This window comes from Saccoglossus kowalevskii, chromosome 14 (assembly GCF_978046115.1).
Source record: "Saccoglossus kowalevskii chromosome 14, keSacKowa6.1, whole genome shotgun sequence".
Lineage (NCBI taxonomy): Eukaryota > Metazoa > Hemichordata > Enteropneusta > Harrimaniidae > Saccoglossus > Saccoglossus kowalevskii.
Window position 1 is genome coordinate 21626332 of NC_140654.1, and position 20149 is coordinate 21646480.

Sequence of the window (20149 nt, forward strand, 5' to 3'; positions counted from 1 at the left end):
AACCTTAGTAACGAGAGACAGTGCAGGGAAGAGTCACTTCAGCGGACCGTTTTGATGAAAGCGGGCCTTGTGGTAGCCTTTCCCTTGTTTTTGATTTACAACCATTGATATTTGTGACTTTATATAACCATTGTATTTAGACTTTATAATCATTGTACTTAATCAGTGTGTTTACTCTTTTTGATTTATATCCTTTTATTAGTATTGTATTTAACCTGTATGACGATGAGTAGAGGACGGTATCTTTGATTTGTGAACGTGCAATGCCGGGAAGCATAATCTCAGTTTGGGTGAAGGGATGTGTCATGAATTTGTTTTTGCGTATCTGTTAATCGACTTAATTAGCTGATTACGAGTGAATTGCTGTGTTATGTCTGTCATCATTTAGGCCTATTTGGAGTTTTGGACGGAACTTGGCTCAGTGATTTGGAACTAATTACGAGATAACCGTCGCTATTCTGACTACTCATTCTGACAGTTGGTATTCATAGTTATTAATGTAGTGAACGATTAATCAAAAGATATGACGTATTCAGTACTTAGTGTGATTGGCTTTATGATTGAAGGTTACGCCCTAGAGTATTTTTTCTGCTTTGTAATTGGTTAGAGTTTTGAAAATGTATAAAGAGAGTTTGAGTTGGTCTTGGCGAATACTCCACGACAGATTCAGTCTAAGTCCAGTCCTGGAGAGTCTTGGACAGAGTCTTGAGTCAGCCTTGCGATAGAATTGGGGATTTTCCCCAGGGCGCCGTGTCTTATAGAGTGCTCGAAAGACCGACTAAGACGAGAGTTGAAACGTATTTCGCTGTGTGTGTCTTATTTGACTGTAAAGCTTAAGTGACTTACCCGATCCCGCACCTCAAGGGGACGAGATATAGAGACGAGACGAGATTCCCCCCTGACACGTGTGGAGAACCCAGAGAGAAGAATTCCCCCTTGATAGTTCCGTGACTGTTTTTTATTTAACTCTGTTTATTTTTACCTGCGCTGCTTGTTGGCTGTACTGATTTTGACTCTCATTGCGTTTCATTAAACTATCGCCATGTTGCATTATTATAGCGATCGGGAGGTTCGTCGTGACAACACTCTCGTTACCCGTGGATGTGACCAGATTGGCAGATTGGTGTACCTGTTTCTCTGACTTGTTTCTCAGATTGTGAGCGCGGAGGCATTTTAACAAACCCTGCACCCCATTTGCCCACTTTTGGCCGATTCTCTGATTAATATTGTATGCTGGAGACGTTAGCCTATTCACCGATTGTTTGCTAAACAAATCCGCGTCTTTCGCAGTAAGACACTACGCTGCCAACTTACAGTTAGAGCTACGATATTAGAACTAGCAAAACGCGTACGGCTTTGAAATAAACACACTTTTTGACTGATATTTCGCGAACTGCCAGAGATATTAACACTTTCTATTCAGTTACATTTCTGAATTTCCTCAAGAAATATATTCATCAAATTACCAAACTAATAAAAATAATGCTGTATTTATATATGTAGATTATTTTGGAAATAAAATACCCCGCAGTGTCTATTATTGTGTGTTTTAAATCAACATTATATATATAAGAATTCGGGGATTATATGACGTAATAATTTTAAAATAACCTCCCATAGTGGAAACCTCTATTCACAAGTAAATTCATTTCAACAAATCGCCCCAAACATTAAGTAAATTTGTCCGATTCGATCGGTAACAATCTTCCATTATGATAGCGTCCTATTGGATTTGTCTCCTCATTTACTATGACGCTATGAAGGATTCATTATTGCTGAAATAACAGGGTATGAACTGAGATGTTCGCAACAATGAGCGAGACGCCGTCGACACTAATATTTAAGCGAATATCCCCACAGTACATTGCGTCAATCATATTGCCCGAAAATGACGAAAAAATTAGTACCTTGAGAATACTGTGGTTGTGTTTCAGTTACGATTAGAACGTTCACCAGCAGGCGGCCCGCGAAAACACGTTCTTATGTAATATTGTAGATAAGAAATAGCCGCGATTTCTCAACGTGAAAGAATCACGAAGAGTTTGTCGCTTAAACGATTCTTACAAATTTGGTGGACTATTTGACATGGCCGAGTCGCACATGTTCGTGTTTGTATGTTCGTGCATTAGCCTCAATCATTGACCTGTTATCGTCCGATAACAGGTCCGCACGTGGTACAGATCGGCCAATGAGAACGTTTCAATAATAGCACACAACCAATCGCAGGAGATAGCTAGATGCCACATAGTATGGTGACATCAAAAATGCACACATGATTTCATATTATCGCCACATGGTATAAATAACACAAAACATAATCAATAATATTACATTTTTTGCAACAATAAACACATTTCAAACTTACTACGTCTCTCAACAGATTTTCCCTCGATCCAACTATTCGACTGACGTTTATTTCGTTGCTTCTATGTGGACTCGTCTCCGTATTGAATGACATGTCATCACAGGTGATAGCACAACGCTATCTATGTGCAAGCACATCGAGGACTGCACAAAAGTAAGCTCGACATATTATTATAGTTAATACGTAACTAATCTATCGCATATAATCACACACCGTCATCTGATGTCCCTCCCAGTTACTGTTATATCAATGAACATAGCCATATTGGAGAAGTCGGTATTCAGGCGAGATAGTTTGCGAATCTTAGGAGCGCAAACTAGCGAAACTAGCGACATAACCCAACATGGCGCTGTGAGAACCGCATTGTTGTTATAATGTTATGGTATTCCATCAATGTGTAGTAGGTGTGTAATCCGCCTATGGTATTGTTTTACGACCAAACCCCGAGTCGAACGCAGCCACACCGCGCAACATGGACACTGACACCGGAAATGTTGGTCGATATTCATAACAAAATTTAACATAAAATATTATACAGATTCAAGGCTTGATTGAAGCAATGACGTAACGCAATTTCCAAATATGGGCAACTGTATGCAACAGTCCGTGTTAGAAACCTTTATTATAATCACAGCACAGTTTTATCGACGTCAGTTACCTAATGGATGTTGTTCTAATTTTACTCTCAATAATCACCTGCATATTGTGTTCGGATTGTAGATTGTTATTCTGACAATGATTAATAACGTAACAGAAAAAACAGCTATAATCCTAATTAACACAATATGGCAATTTATGTTTTCGCACCTGTAATATTATTTATAAACGCTAACTAAAAACGTAGTTTTGTAACACACAAGCATGCATGCATACTTTTTTTTATAGTGGAATAATGTGCTTGTGCGCTTATGGATGATGTTGAATTATAAGTACGCACCATTAATGTAAAGCACATGGTTTTTCGTAGTTTATTGTTTCATCGAAAGAATATTACTTTATGGCATAGGGACTGTAGCTATGTGGAACATAATCTTATTCAGCCCATGATGCATTGCAACACAATGAAACGGAAGTGATAGATGTCTGAATGTAACATTATGTTTGGGCTCAGTATTGCTTGCAACAACTTCTTGATTAACGTTATTTTTACTTACATTTTGTGTTGAAATTCATTGAAATATGCATTAACTTTGATCGTGAACTAAATTAAAAATTGCGGCGTTATCACTGATGGTCTAATTCCAGTTTTGTCTTCGGGTGTTCTCCACGCTAACCTAGAAAGTGCGTATCTGCACGGAATGTCCGGTGGCCTGTGAATGCCATACGAATTGGGATTGATACATGGCAACACAACTGCTTCATATATTGAAGGCTTTCAGTGTGAGCGCAGCTTTCTAACGCCTTATGTTTCTATTGCAGGTCGACTCTTCTGGCGTTGCCCCTTGAAGCTATACGGATTTTGATGTTTGCCTCCACTGGCATAGCTCTATATGCATTTTATAACAGTAAGTGTTATGTCTAACAGCTGTGAACTATCGGGGTTCAAGGTCAAACCAAATAACCAAATAAAGAACTGTAAATTTAATAGGCTGATGTTTTCACAAAAAAATTGAAAAAAAAATCAATTTAAAATGTATAACTCGTGAGGTCGTTTTTTTCGGAAATGGCTTAAATAAAGATTAGATATAAAACGGTCGATACTGGATACGTTTTTTTTTCTCTTTACCCTTATTTGTATTCGCTATTATAGCTGATATATTTTAAAGCTGTATACAACAACAACTTGCATATTCTTGGCTATACGACCCCACAAATATGGGAGAAGTATGTTTTTTACTAATTCGATTTAATGTTCATGGGTTGATGTTTCCAAAAGATAGTTAGTTACGTAATGTATCGAAGGTAATGCTTTAATAATAACATGAATGACACATAACGAAACATCTAACACCTTTACATTATCTTTTGTCTGCATCATAGATAAACTGACTGCCTTAATTCCTGCTGTGAATAATACCGACACTTTAAGTGAGTATTATTTATATTATATGTTTTTCATTTGTAGATTGGCCCGGGGTTCGTAAAAATGTTAAATGTGTATGCATGCTTTGCGTTGCGTCGCCTATTGTAGCAACGCGTTTCACCTACACGTGAAAGCAATTGCTTCATGGCGGAGAGATCGAATTGTCTGAAACTCGAATGCGTGTGTCGGCAGAACAGGCGAGAGTTCAATAGCCGCGGTAGAACAGACTGAATGTACATTCATATTATTCCCCAGGCAATATAGATGACGTCACTGCACCTCGTTATGAACCCAATTATAAGGAACCAGAACAGGTACTGTAAGGAGCAATTTCAATACATTAATATTATCCAACGTCGATACGTCAGTGTTATCTAATTTGAAAATCTGTTATATGGACTTAGATATTAATAACTTTCTTCGAAGCTCCTATGTTATTATTGCGGTGTGTTGTTTAACTTTACAAAAGCTTCAAAGATGTTCCGTAATGTTTATTATGAATGAATACAAATACTATCTCAGATATGATATAATATATTACTCTTCGCCGCAGTCGTAGGTTTTATTGTCATGTGCTATTTTTGAACGAGCTAGTCATACAGTATATTGTCTCGTTCGCAGTCAGTCGTGCAGTAATCGCATCATTTGTTCTTCAGATGTCTATCTTTCACATCAACGCACCCACGCACAGATAAGTGTTTGGTTTGAAACACCGTGAAAATCGGTCTAGTTATGAATATGGATGAAACAGTGAGCGCACGCGTCATAAACCGACTGCGAACGAGGCTAAAAATGACTGACGTAATCAGACACGATATTATGCCCGCCACAAACCCACACATTCTTTAACTTATCTCTTTTCCCGCCAGATCATTGTTTATTTTGTAAGTGGCGAACTAGGAAGTTTACCTGGCATTCAAGGATTTTTCATTTCATGTCTGTTTGGTGGCGCTCTTAGGTAATAAATAGGCATTAACAATATGAGAGGCACTTGCATGTGTTGTGTTATCCATCCGTTGTTGTTTATACCTGCCTCTCCGTCTTCTATTTATTTGTCCTTCTATTAGACTTCTTTGAAATCCATCTATCCTCTGTTTTATCTTCAATAGTTGATGTCAATGGTTCTGTATAGCTATTTAATATTTTTTCTCATTTTCAACTTTTACTGTCCCAATAGTTTTACGCTCAAATACCCACATTTTAAAAGCACAATTGTTTGCTACTACTCCTACCACATGTACAGGAAAAAAACATGTGATACGAGCGCGATGGTTAAAAGGCGATGGTCGTCGCGCCGCGTCCTGTTGGGTATGGGACTCATAGCGACGTACACAACGCGTGTAAAATATATTGTTTGTTTACATAAAATTCGAACACGCGCTGCGCGACGACCACCACCCTTTAATACAAGGCTTGTGCAACGCGAATGTTATTAATGAGCAAGTCTGAGCGACACAGTAGAGAGAGAACCACACAGTGCATGTTGTAACAGACTTCCACTCTTCTCAATATTTCTTTTTCCCAATTTAACAAATAACCTTAATAATTATATATACATATTTGTACTTGTTCGTTTGACAAGTGTTTGTAAATATATATTTGAAATTCTAAATCGTTATTTTCCCATCTTTCCAGCACCATGTCATCTGGTCTTAACGCTGTCTCGTCGGTCATCCTGTGTGACATAGTATATCCATGGCGATCACGTGGTTCCAATAGAAGCACTGATGAACTAATGACCTTATATGGCGATAGTGACACTCTTATCTCTCAAATCATCAGTAAGTGTTGTTGTTTTGTCTGTCCACATTACTAAATGTGCACGACATTTAAGTAGAATGATTCGTAAATTTCATAGAATGATCGCTCCAGTGCTCGCGAAATTTGCATATACTTTTAAAATTGTTCCAAGCAATGGCTGATTACATACTAGTCTAACGAGAAAAGAATTTGTTTAAAAAATAAACAAATTTTATTTTATTTATTTGAAGTTTAATTAGGCTCAATTAAAATCTTTGTACATTTCATCGTTTGAGAGCTCAAGTTTCCGAACTCGTTTATTGTATGTTATTTTTGTACACTTTTTTTCCGCAAAATGTCGGACGACCGTGGCCGTATTCGGTGACTCGAGCTGTTATGCCACTGCTTGTTTTATCATATCAAGTATCACGTAAACTCTCGTGTATTTGAACTTGTACGATATAACGCTGAGAAATGGATATAAATAAGTCACGTGAACTTATAAGGAAATCATAGACAGTACGCTAAGTATAGACAAGGCACAATCTCTTTAAATGTGAACAAACACGATAATTACGCAATAGCTTTGTCTTGTTTGGCAAATCAGGTTGATCGTTATATATTTACTGCCTTTCACTGTCAGGACTATATTAATCATACTGTTTATTTACTGTATATATTATGAAATATACGCAGACATAGACATATAGGCAGACACCCAAATGTCCCATCAATAACCTTGTTTGAATTGTTGGTGAGTGAGTGAAAAAAGATACATGGAATTCCCTCGAAATTACACGTGTTATTCCAATTATAGATATGCAATATATAATGGGGCCGATTAATATAATATATTAGCAAGAAGTAGTCTCGGGCAACGACTAATGCCTGTATCTGAAGAGTCAATCTACCAATGGGATATTCCATTACACAAAAACATCTGGTAATATTGAAGACACAGTCATGTTTATACTTGCCGAATAGCTCAATCAAAAACTAACAGCTAATGTTTTTTTTTAATATGCTCGAGAGAAAATTCGCACATGTGTTCATTGTAATTAACGCCAATTTCTCTTTAGGGCAAAGATTTAATTAATTTACTCGCGTATATTAACGAGTGTTCGCTTTTTCCAGCTGTTGTATGTGGATGTGCAACCACGTTATTCGCCGTTGGGTTGCCGTATATGGTCACATTTATGGAGATAACATTGAACGTCATCAGCGTGTTCAGTACGCCCTTGACCGCCATTTTTTTACTTGGAATGCTCTACCCCAGAGCAAACTCATTGTAAGTTTGTTTGTTATTTAGATTATATTTTATTATCAATTATAATCACATCTGTAAACTGGAAATGTAAGAGTTGACTGTATAACTTTGTGTCAATTTCATATTTTCCCGTCAAGTTGAAAGTTAGAAAAACCCTCTCGCATTGCTGTACGTGTCGATTTCAGCATTCCGTCGACCGACATTTTTTTTTTTAAATTGTCTCTTAACGCGAAAACGATTGTTTGGATCACGTCCATTTGATGTTCATATTTCCTTATTTCGCTTCGTCAAATTTGCATATACATACCTTTGCATCGTATATGTGTTAAACTTCGAATAATTTGCACTCACTAGATATACCGCCCTCACACATGACTGCATCTTATTGAATTTGTTTATAATTCCGCCACTATCGCGCGATTGTGTTTTAATGGATCCGGTGCCAGACGTCCAAGCCAAGGCAGTTCCATTGTGTAGTGTAAAAATGGTACGCATACTGCAGGTCTATTTTTACACAACGAGACGATGAGTAGAGGAAAATAAAAAAAAAAATATTGGATCATCATACAAAGTTCGGGTAAAACCTGATGTGCAAAATGAATTGAAAACACACGTTTCGACTGTCATTGGACATTTTTCATTATTTCCGATGAATATCTAGCTGACATTTTGCTTGTTAAAGGTGCTACAGTATTTGATCAGACACTTGTCTATATGATGGCTGTACATTGTAGTAAATGGACTTTGCTGTTATCTATCTCTGTTTTCAGAATTGTCGAATAATTGTATTTCAGATTCATAGTGACGTATGTATTCAATTAGTTTTATCGGATTAAATATCGATTTACTAAAATACAAATGATCAAACAATGTGGCGAGAGAGCAAAAAAAAAAAAAAAAAAAAAAAAAAAAAAACTGCAGGTGGTATAAACAATAGGATTCCTTCTATATCCTACAAACATCCGCCTATATCCATGGCGGCCCAGTGTAAATCCTTTATATATATATATATATATATATATATATATACGCAAATAGCGTAAACTACCGCAGGTTTAATATCTACCCCCGGTACGATGTATTTCATTCATCAGTAAGCAATTGATGTAAAAATGCAGCCAAAATCGTCAGAATGTTTCTGGTAACTGATCTTTAGCAACTTCTAAAAAGGTATTCGGTCCAAAACAAACACAGTGATTAGGTAAATTGATGGAGAAGACCTTCTTTGTCGATTATTTTTTTTTATTAACTTGGAGGGTCTTTTAGAAAAAAAAATGGTCTGGACGACTTCGTTCTCCCACACATTTTTACGTACATGTTTTGAAACATTCTGTTTACCAGCTGTTAGAATGAAACCTAACCACATTTTGTTATTCTATTGCTAGTGTTTGATGACAATTATCTCCTTCTTTTATTCAGGGGCGTGGGCACTGGTGTAGCCGTCGGTGTACTGTACGGAATGTTCATTGTTGTCGGTGCTTTGATATTCCAGTCACACGGAATTCCGCCTTTACCAGTCTTTAACGTGAGTCGGCATGTTAAACGAGCCTATCGTCATATTCACCCGTGAATCCTGTCACTTGGCGGCGCTACAATCAGCTATATTCTAATGTTATACTTCAAAACACAGTACATGTTGTTAATATGTTTAATCGTGTTTCCTGATAAACCTTTTTCATGATTCTAAATAATGAAAGCTTTAAACGGAAGTGGCCCAGCCATCTTTGATCGTATTGCATCATGGATGGTCAGTAATCGCCAATTGATGAAAAATTATCTCGTGTAAATATATAATACTAGCTGTAATGATAGCACCGGCCAATACGTTTTATTTATTTTCTTCTAAATACAGAAAACTTAATTCCATTTTTGACGATTCAACTATATAGTTTGTATAGACACTCAGGCTGTATCTGATAGATATTCTTCTTATTATTTGGTTGTTAGGTATCTTTCTACTTATTTACTCCAGTGAATCTTATTATCACATTGGTAGTGGGTATCATCGCCAGTGAAATTGTGCGGTTATTTTCTCCATTAGAACGACGACAACGAGTCGATCCACAGCTATTGGCTAAATGTGTAAGGTACGGTATCTGTCCTAGCATGATATTATGAAAGAGTTGATGGCAGTTTTTTTTGAATTTCCATGGGGACGTAGCCCAGTGTATGACGAAAAGGTCAGTGAAGCGCCCTCTAGAGGCGAGGCGCTTCCATGATGTGAATGGTGTAAAAAATGCTGTTCACAGCACCGATAATGTTTTGATAAGTGGTTGTGTTTCGATTGAAAACTGCTATTTTGAGGTACTTTCTATATAGTAAATGACTACACAATCAAACATAGTCAAGTGGCGTCATAGAAGTGACGTAATCACTGAGCGACTTATAGAAATGTCTAAATTACCGGGAGTTTTTCATCTTCGAATACAACTTATCTCTTATAAATCCGTATCTGTTTCAGGTATTAGCAACATCGCTACACATAGTACTTCAGAGTCATTGACGTTTCATTCTTAGACGGTTTTTACCTGATTAACCGTCTATCTCATAATACCATGCCAACCATGACATACTTATACTCGCGTAGTTATCAATAGCAACTACTTGAACCCTTTTAAAACCTTCACATTATTCGTGTCTGTACAAATACTCCTAACGCATTTCAATGAAATCACAGGTTTGTGTGTTTTACGTCTTGTTAATTTCTATAATGCGCTACAGTTATTGCACCGCGCTGTGTTTGATACACGGGTCCCATGTTACCGTGACGTATACATTGCGTGTGAAAAGACGTTGTTTATATTGAATTCCTAGACGCGATGCGCAACGTTTGTCGTCGCCTGGAAATTGTAACAAATCTAGAACCCGTGGTGGTGATACACAGAAAATTGTCAAACTTCTAAATAAATTTGTTATTTATAATATTTTTAAATTTATTATCTTTTCACTTAACGATGATAGGCACATATTTTTTTTTTAATGATTAATATGTCCATTAGAAAAATAGAAAAAAGCTTCGTACATGACGCTGTAAAAAATAGCCCATTTTTTAAATCTTGCTCTTGAAATATAGATCTATTTAATACACATGATGTACATTTCATTTATAAAAACTGAGCTTGCATACAAATATAATGCATTTATCCGGGAAAATTGCACGTGACACGTAATATATTGTTGAATACGCATCAGAATAAGTACAATCATATTTGTTATACATGGCATGGAACCAGGGGCGGGGCGGCACGAGCCGAAATGTATTTGAACGGTCGGGACCGACTCGTCACATGCCAACAAATTGATCTCGATCAACTTGTTCATTCTCACAGCGCCATTGGCGTCGCACCGCGTCAAGTTTTCACGCGTAACGTACAATGTTTGTTTACGCGCGCTTCGGTGACTACGACTGTGGCTATGTAATAACAATCTTCTTTGTAATTATTTTACAGACCACGTGTTAAGGTGCATAAAAAGCGGAAGAAAGCTGATGACAGCAGGATACGAGTCACTCTTCTCTAGCTTTGAAACATACAGAACTGAGGATAACGCTAAAAGGGACGCATCTGCATAGAAGACCATTAAATTCTCAGATTGAGGTTGCTCTGGAATAAATACCGACCGCTATAAATACCCACCGGCACATGCAACATACATTAAGAGATAACCCGGACGTTGTGGGTTTGAGAAGATAAAAAAATGGCCACCGATCTGTTTTTGTAACAATTGTATGCGTAAAAGCAACAGTGGCTCTGATATACATAGATCGATTGCGAACCAGGAATGTGGAACACGATGGCAGTCAGGTGTTCCCCGTATTGACTCAGGAGTTGTACAAATAATTCTACCCGGGACAGCAATGATGTTATGATACAATTTTTTAGATCTGGCGTCAGAAGATGATTTTCAGCTGATAACGTTTAATGTTCCCCGACATCGAAGCATCTTTTTGATCATTGAATTTTCTAATAACATTTTTTTAATAATAAATCCATTCTGTTTGATGGTAAAATATTATGCATTCCGGTTGAGTCCTCTACATTCATTAACTGATGCCGATCATTTCCGCTAATGCTACTTACTGGCATTCCAAAGAAATCAAGTGGATATTCGTAATCAGAAAAGTAGAGAATTATTTTCAGCCAGATATCGCACTTTAATGATACTTTACAATCGGAATACTCGTATAATCAATTCCTTAACAAGCCTGGTAAGTCACCGTTACACTAAGAACATGATTATAATCGACAAACTGAAAGTTATGAACATTATCAAGGGCGATGACGGAAGAACAAACTAAGAGAACCCGACAGGCAATTTATTTCATCTGTTATTTATATAAAACGGTATATTTTACATCTCCATATTTTTTTATTTGATGCACACGTATTTTCAATTAAAAGTCAACGGTAAGACAGTAATAAACACACACCGCTGTGTCTTAGATACAATGGTTAGGTCCTCAGACATCTACGTTGCGGCGGAGAGATTAAATTTCTGTCCGTGGTGATGTACGTGCGGCCTTGAGGCATCAGAAGTATATTTATAAATAATATGCGTTTGTCCATCGAAACCATTTCGGTTTGGGAATTTGATTCCGGAGCAACGCCTCTTGGTTGTTACATGAAACACATGCATCTCTTGTGGAACTTAATCCGAGAACTATATAGTGTACAGTTTGGACGGGTCTCTTCTTGCATAAACCAACCATACTACACTATGCTTGCTTGCTTCAAACACACGCTATTATACGAAGATTTACCGGCTTTTGATACGTTGCAGTATTCTGGCAGAGTTCTGCTTCATGAACACACGAGACTCGCTGGTAATGGCTGTCACACTAGATTTGCGCATAGTGGATGCCGCGCAAGAAGCATGCGTGATAATTGGTCGATGAAATTGACGCGTAGTGGCTGCCAAGGAAGCGACGTCACGCGATATTCACGTAATGATACCACAAGATTCACGTAATGAAAGGCAGGCGAGATTCACACTCGGTGAACACGTGGTAAACTAGATCATCGCGTAATTTCGAACGTATTTTCACGCATTTTCGCCGTCTTTCATGAACGATTGGTCCCGGGGCACCTCTTGCAAATCGTACATTGATCGTTTCATATTCCCTTCTGATAACTCCGGGATATCTTTTGTTCCGTTTTCCTTGTGTAATTGCTGGAGTTGTTTATTCCTTACAAGCCCGTAAACAATTGCTGCCAAGGTATGCTGACCGCTCATGCGCCGTATTGTACTTTGACACCTACCTGGCCTGCTCCGGCCAGTCAAATAGTATGTTTTAACCCGGTCTTTCAAGCCTTTGACGTAGATCAGTCCCCGATATTCGAAACGAAAACCACGCCGAGAGAGTATCTGATAGGTTTCTTCGGTGACCTGCACGTGTCCCATAATGGAGGTAGTATCCATTCTACTAGCGACGTTAACCGTGTTCCCCCAGATATCGTATTGCGGCTTCTTGGCACCAATAACACCGGCGATTACGGGTCCTTGGTATAAACCTGTTTGTATAGAAGTAGACAATTAAAAGTACACAATTTGTATGTGGGTAAGCAATTGGAGTTTTGATTGGGATACTTCTCGTCGAGTTGTAAACAAAAATCTAAATTCACCATGCCAAAAAGTCGCGCCATCTAACAACTCGGTTTTTGTGACGTAATGAAGACTGTAAAATGGGTGAAAAGGTGTATTTGTATTATTTAAATGTTAAATGAAAAAAGCACGTTGTTACTACATATATCAAATGAACGTGTTATACAAATGCGTAAATATGAAGTCTTACACATATTAAAGAATGTAATATCACCTATAATTAAAAAAACTTCAACCAATCACGGTTACTAGTAACCGTGCACTAATACAGGAGTTATAGCTGGACTCTATGATCATTTTGCATGAAAAAACATGCACTGGTTCAATCGATTTACCTATGTTTAATTCTCCATTCTACTCGTAACTATGACGAGTATTTGACACCTACCTATCCGGAGCCTGAAATTATTAAATGAATGCTTATTACATTCCTCTAAAGTGTCCATCATTGCCAGTGCGAAGTCAGCCAACATTACAAGGTGATCCCATTCATCGTGGTTGCTCTAGAGATAACAGGCAAACCAACAACATAAAGTTAAAACGATTGTGAAAAAATGTCTCGTAATAATATATAATATTTAACCCAGTTGTTTTACTTAAAGGGCGGTGGTCGTCGCGCCGCGTCCTGTTCGATATGGGACTCACAGCGACATACACAACGCGTGTAAAATACATTGTTTGTTTACATGAAATTCGAACACGCGCTGCGTGACTACCGCCGCGCTTTAACACCAATGCTTGCATACATTACCAACTGTGCATTATTCAAATACTGACAAACGTTCGAATAAGAAATTAGTGTAAATGTGTTCCTGGGCGGAATTATACTAGTTAGCGGAGTAGCGAAAGTTACTGTAGGTAATTGCAGCAGTTACATGTAACGGAAGTTCAGGAGAGGGAACTAAGACAGTTTCTGAGCGTTTTATCGCCCTATAAAGTACAAGTATGCTGACTGATAATTTTAACTTGACTGCTTTTTGTTACTGTTGTTGTGACCACGTGAGCTTACGTATTTATTCTAAACAGTAGAAACGCAACAGTAATAACGTCATACTTACGTGACCTTTATCAGGTGACAGTCCCGATGCAGCCATATATGTACTTCCGATTGATTTGATTTTCTCTATGCAACGGAACCGTTCTTCACTTAGCAACTGCAATAGAATGTGAACTGTTTTTTAGTTTTGATTAAAGGTAATGTGCTAAATATGTCTTTAGACGAAGAAAACATCAGGTGTTGGATGTTGGACACATTATTAACATTAATTATAGAAGGCGGTCAAATAAATTTGAACGTGCTGAACGACGCCGCCTTCGTCGCCTGCGCACGCGCGGGAATTGAGTCAAGAGACAATAACAACACACACTCAAAACGGTACATGGGTACATGGGTAGTCGCTTGTTTGTAAACAGACATGCTATGGTCATCTGACGCATGCGCAGGTGATGACCCCCCCCCCGCGGGACAAGAACGTCATTATAATTTAATAGCCGACAGTGTTAGAATTTTGTCCAGTATCGCTAATTCGAAACTGTCGTTCAAGCAAATGATTTTCAGATGTCTGTGACATAGTTATTCACAAGTATTCCATTCAATTTTCGTAAGATCATTACAGTGAAATTTCGCATTGTAGCATGTATGACCTGGAGCACAATCAAAGATGGCCGCCATTACATCACCAGTGCAGATTACACGCATGTCGTATCACAAGAACCAGCACTTTTCACACCGTTTGACGTTTTATTGAGCATAACCACATTTCAACAATCAATCTAAATTGCTCTGCCCTGGATTCCAGTCATCCCGAGAAAATAAGAGACTTTCAGAAGAAAAAAAAATGTTGATTTAACCGGAACATTTCTAGAAATTGAATTGTGGTCACGTTCCTTATTGTCTGATAGATAACTTGTATCGTGCTTGACGAAGGCAATCCGATTGATGACTGAGACGACATCAAATTGTATAGAGTTCAATCAGTTTAATAACACTGAACTTGATTTTCGGAATTCAGCCAAGAGGCCATACCGGGAGAGAAGATCATAATGAGTTCTTTTGCGTACCTTAAACGTGATACAAAAATACACACGTACGTAAGACGTATATTAGACTTGAGACATGGAAACATTTGATATGCCAGCTTTACTGTAGAATACTTTATGTTCTATTGGGATTTGATTTTCGCTGAACCATTTCTTCATTTTACAGTAGTCGCTAAAATGCTAAGACAATACTAGCCGCGTTTCGAGATATAAAGTGATACACTGAATTTGTGAGCAATATTTCACACTCGTGCTTAAAAATAAAATAATAAAATGAATATAAAGATAGGTATTATCAATGAACCGTTACTTATTAGTTCGCTCGCTGTGCAATATCTAGATCATGAACTCCATGGTAACAATGTGTAAATCCGTAGGTCATTAATGCAAGCTGTGGCTTTGAATACTGGTAATCAATATTTTCACTGAGCCTATTGCCTATAAATCGTGCGTCATGTACAAATGAAATGTCAACGAACCGGAAAAACAGCAATGCAAAAATTGACTTTGGTAAGTTGAAAACACCTTTTCTGTTACGCCGCGCCCTCTAGCGACGAAAAAGCTTTCGTGACGTCAAAATGTGATCGTTAAGCTGTGGCGTTCAAACGAGCAACTCTGATTGGTTGTGAAGTAGTTTGTTATTTGGTTTATAGTAAATCTTTTTAAAAAATTCTTTATTAACGGAAAAACACAGATAAACACGACGATGCTGTTAGTTTCACAAGCTCAGAGGAGCTCCGTCCCTAGGGGGCGCGCCGTGTTAGAACGGTGTATTTTTATATATCTAAACGTACCTCGTCAAAATCTGCTATGATTTCGTTTAAGAGACGCAAGCATTCAACGCCCTGATTTTCAAAGTCCGACTGTGAATAGAAATCGGCAAAGTTTGGAATGGACGCAAACATCACTCCTATTCGCTCATGGGATTCAGAATACAGCTCCTATATTAAAAAAAATCAAAAACAAATCAGCGACATTAGGTTACACGTTTATGTAACTTTAATACTCAGCATAGATTGGCTTAAAAGTTTGTTTTTTATTGTCATTGCAAAAAAAATGAAGAAATTAAAAAAAAATCTCTGAAAATAGTAAAAATGGTAAACAGTGGAATTATCGTGGTGACTCACCAGGACTGTTTCTAATGTTCGATATTTTCTTTTTTTATTATCAAAAATAAAACAATGGACAATAGTAAATAATCTATACTCGGCTTTTTTATCAACATACACGTATTTGACTTTACAGCGACGTAGACAACTGAATGTGTGTAACATTCACTGCTTGTTTACATGAACTTCGAACTCACGCTTATAGTATGACTTTTTGAAACACGATTTACAAAATACATAATATTATACAGCTTACAGTGTATCGCCAATGGTATTAACTGGGATGTTTATACCCTACTTTATTACTAATAAATTGAAAACCCTAAATTCGGAACTTGAACCGACCGTGACCGTGACCGTGACAATGACGCGAGTTTGTCCAAGATGGCTGCCAATTTTCAAAACGGTGTGCATATCAAAAGCGGATTGTTTGTCACTCTATCGAGAGATGGGCTTAGAAAATATAACTGCTCTTTACAAGAAAACTTCGAGGTATGTAAACAATCGGTCTATATTCATCGGCTGTGGTGTATATGTATATAATCTCGTAATCAGTGCCTATTATTTGATCTGTTTTGTCGAAGCCACATGATTTAACAATGAGGTCAAAACCAGGCACCACCCCGCTGACAAGTGACACGTTAACTTACCTCATTCTGACGATCTTTCTCCAAAAAATGCTGAGCTACATGCTTTGGTAATATATTCCTCAGTAAATGCTTGTTGTGTTCTCGTAAGTCCGCCATGTCGTCCAGTTCACCCTTTGCCTGAATAAAATAAACATTGTCATAATTTGTGTCGCTACTTCTGGCGATAAATCTCAGGACACTGCACTGGAATTGCGCCCGCAAACGACAATGACTAATGTCTGTTTTAGGTCGAAGGAGGGCGCAGTACAGCAAGATGAAAAGATTGGAAACATAAAACAATTTCCCCCGTTTTATTTAAAGTATATGTACTTTTAAATGACTACATGTCAATCACAATTAATGAATTTTTTCTCCAATATGTGTATAGTTTGCTGAAGTCGTAACCTTTTTAAAACAGTTGTACAAATGAAGTGGTCTATTACGACATTAATTTTAATATATAGTTCATTTTCTGACAAGATGTGAATTGTGTAGTACCAGGTGAAGCACGCTCAAATTTCTCAATGCCTGAAAACATATGACGGGGAGAGTGTACTCTCTGAAGTAATCTGACACATGGCTGACCGGTGACGTGTTCCGTGAAAGAATCTTGAATATGCATGATTATAATAAATCAATTTCCCGATTACTAACGCGAAAGCGCTTCCATTGTTTAAAGTTTTCATTAAAGTCTTTGGCAGTAATGGTAGTAAGCCTTGAACTAGGTAAGTATGTCAATACTTACATCACTACACAATACTTATATTTTAGCGAGCAAACTACGTTGGCAACAAAATACAAATACATGTAACACGTTGTGTTTATTATATGAAGTCACACAACTACAGTGATTCTACAGTATTGGATTTATTAAACAAGTATATTTTTATTTTGTTACGAGTCTTGGTGCAAATAACAACTGTAGATTAATAAGACAATACATTTATGGACACGAATTTGATCCCGTGTTTATATCCTATATTCGTATCACAGCATTTAAATGGCAACAACTATACTAACGCAGGGAAAGTATCTATGATCATGTTAGCGTTTTGACCTACCAATGTACCAATGTATAGTTTAGGGTGCATCGGTGACGTGATTGGTGATTACTATTATGAATTCAATCATTTGCAAACATATTTATAGTGTCGGAACTGTCCGATTATGTATCTACACTCAGAGTGATTCATTTTTCTTTTTTTGTTGAATATGCAGAACTCTAACATAACATTCACTGACCAAACTCTAATTACCAAAACAATGCGAGCCAAGTAGAATTTTGCTTAAAAAATGACATCATTTTACTATACATACGTACCACCCAATTATCCAATTTGTTTATGTGGTTATCATAACTACTTTAATACAATGATAGTACCAATACTAACGTATGGGGCGGAAATCTGAGGTTTTAGAGAGTGTAAATATCTAGAACGAGTCCAATATCTTGCCTGTAGAATGTTTCTTGGTGTTTCAAACAGATCACCAAATAGTAGTATTCTAGGAGAATGTGAGAGATATTCTATCTATCTGTACTCAGCGAAACGTTGCATTAAATATTGGGCAAAATTAATTTCCATGCCAAATTCAAGGTACCCCAGGAAATGTTACAATATGCTATACAATATCGAAAAGTCGGGAACCAGAACAAAACACACCTGGATCAGTGACATCCAAAACTTACTTTCCATTTGTAATATGAATGATGCTTGGCTTGCACAAGAAGTTGGAAATGTTAATGTGTTTATAAATACATTTGTGGAACGATTCAAACAGTATCTTTCTTTGGTATGGCGGGCTGACTTGTGTACTTTAGACAAGTTAGATACTTACTGCCAATTTAAAACTACCATAGAACCAGAAAGATATTTGTTTTCTGTTCATATTCGAACCCATATGCAATCACTATTTCGGCTACGATGTTCATCACATTGTTTACGAATTAAAAAAGACAGAGGTCATCTAGAAAGAGATCAACGTACGTGCGAGCTTTGCAATATGAATACTATTGAAAACACGTTCCATTTTGTATTAGTTTGTAATTTTTATAATCACATTAGATGTCTCTATATCCCACACTACTACTGCACCCTACCAACTGTAAATAAATTTATCGAATTACCCAAAACTCAAAATGATGTACGTCTACAGTGTTTAGCTGCGTTTGTATTTAATGCTATGAAACTTAGGAGGGAAGCCGCTGAAATATTGTAAATAATTTAAATATTTTGTATTTCCTGTTTTGGGCCGATGGTCATGTATCAGTTAATAAAGATGCTACTGAGTACTTAATATAAGTGTCGACAAATCATACACTGGTTGATTAATTATGTAAACTTGATCACCGCAGTTTTCCGTCCAGTGAGCTACTTAATTTTTCAACTCCCTGGCCAACTGAAGAACAGAAACGTTGCCATCATGCGCACATGCCAACGTGCGTACCTTCATTTTATATTTTTGTATATTTCCAGATATTTTTCATCTTTTTAAATATGTGCCACTTATGGGGAAGCTCTAGTTGTGTAACTGTATGAATATAACAGAAAAAAAAATACATAATTTCTTTTCGCGTCTGCCAGTCTACACGTACTTGCACATATAGATGTATAGATATAGATGTAATCTAGGGAAGCCAAATAATGTATGCATGGCGCATTTGATAGGGCAATAATACATAATACAAACCTGTAGCTTCCAAAGAAAGTCGAGCCTTGCTGTGGAGTCGAGAGTTCTGCCATGATAATACAGCGCCAATACAAATATAGCGATGAGAAGTACGCATGTCTCTTTCATAGCAAAGTAAAAGCCCCTGTAACGGTAATACAACATATTTGTTTGTAACTATTATGTATGAAGATTTTTTTACGTAAAGCCGACGGTTTGCAAGATTTGAGCGTTAAAACTAACATGGTTATAGAGCGTTGAGTATAGAGCGTTTCAGCTAATTACTAACAATCAGCGCAGAAGCAGGAATATCCTTTCATCGCAAAAATCTCGAAACCGCATTTGATTTAGTAACAAAAGAAGCTGCTTATTATTTTCTGTGTAAGCCTGTGGATTCCACTGCCGACATGAATCGAAACAATTCTAAGATTTATTCCTTTTTATCAAATCAAAACTGAATTAAACAGTATGATAATGCGATTATTCGACTCAAATCAATATTTTTTTTATTTATATAATATACAATATATATCCTTTGACTGCACAGCACAGTATGAAATCGTTACCGACAGCAGCTGAGTATATTAAGACGAACGCCTTCTTTAATATGAAAATGATGAACGTGGACACTGAGTTTGCTCGGAAGTGTGGCGCGTGCCAATTTTGGTTTGTTCTTATTGCAAACACGCAAGCCGGAAATGACGTACA

General features: G+C 37.2%; 2 protein-coding genes across 3 annotated transcripts in view; one reads left to right on the plus strand and one right to left on the minus strand.

The window, feature by feature from the left end:
- LOC102810176 (sodium-dependent multivitamin transporter-like) overlaps positions 1 to 11413 on the plus strand; it is a 63168-nt gene extending 51755 nt beyond the window's left edge. For both annotated transcript variants that reach the window (XM_085508032.1, XM_085508033.1), the window contains 10 exons: positions 2381 to 2518; positions 3785 to 3870; positions 4346 to 4393; positions 4644 to 4702; positions 5258 to 5346; positions 6024 to 6169; positions 7263 to 7416; positions 8815 to 8920; positions 9343 to 9482; positions 10845 to 11413. In XM_085508032.1, coding sequence (XP_085364158.1) covers positions 2381 to 2518; positions 3785 to 3870; positions 4346 to 4393; positions 4644 to 4702; positions 5258 to 5346; positions 6024 to 6169; positions 7263 to 7416; positions 8815 to 8920; positions 9343 to 9482; positions 10845 to 10914 — 1036 coding nt within the window. In that variant the 3' untranslated portion in view covers positions 10915 to 11413. The remainder of the gene's footprint in view (positions 1 to 2380; positions 2519 to 3784; positions 3871 to 4345; positions 4394 to 4643; positions 4703 to 5257; positions 5347 to 6023; positions 6170 to 7262; positions 7417 to 8814; positions 8921 to 9342; positions 9483 to 10844) is intronic.
- A 111-nt stretch (positions 11414 to 11524) lies between these two features.
- LOC100370378 (adenylate cyclase type 8-like) overlaps positions 11525 to 20149 on the minus strand; it is a 139434-nt gene continuing 130809 nt past the window's right edge. Inside the window, exons 16-21 of the mRNA XM_085507528.1 lie at positions 19463 to 19586; positions 16796 to 16912; positions 15831 to 15977; positions 14055 to 14150; positions 13385 to 13499; positions 11525 to 12905 (exon numbers count right to left, since the gene is read on the minus strand). Of these exons, the coding sequence (XP_085363654.1) occupies positions 12436 to 12905; positions 13385 to 13499; positions 14055 to 14150; positions 15831 to 15977; positions 16796 to 16912; positions 19463 to 19586 (1069 nt within the window). The 3' untranslated portion in view covers positions 11525 to 12435. The remainder of the gene's footprint in view (positions 12906 to 13384; positions 13500 to 14054; positions 14151 to 15830; positions 15978 to 16795; positions 16913 to 19462; positions 19587 to 20149) is intronic.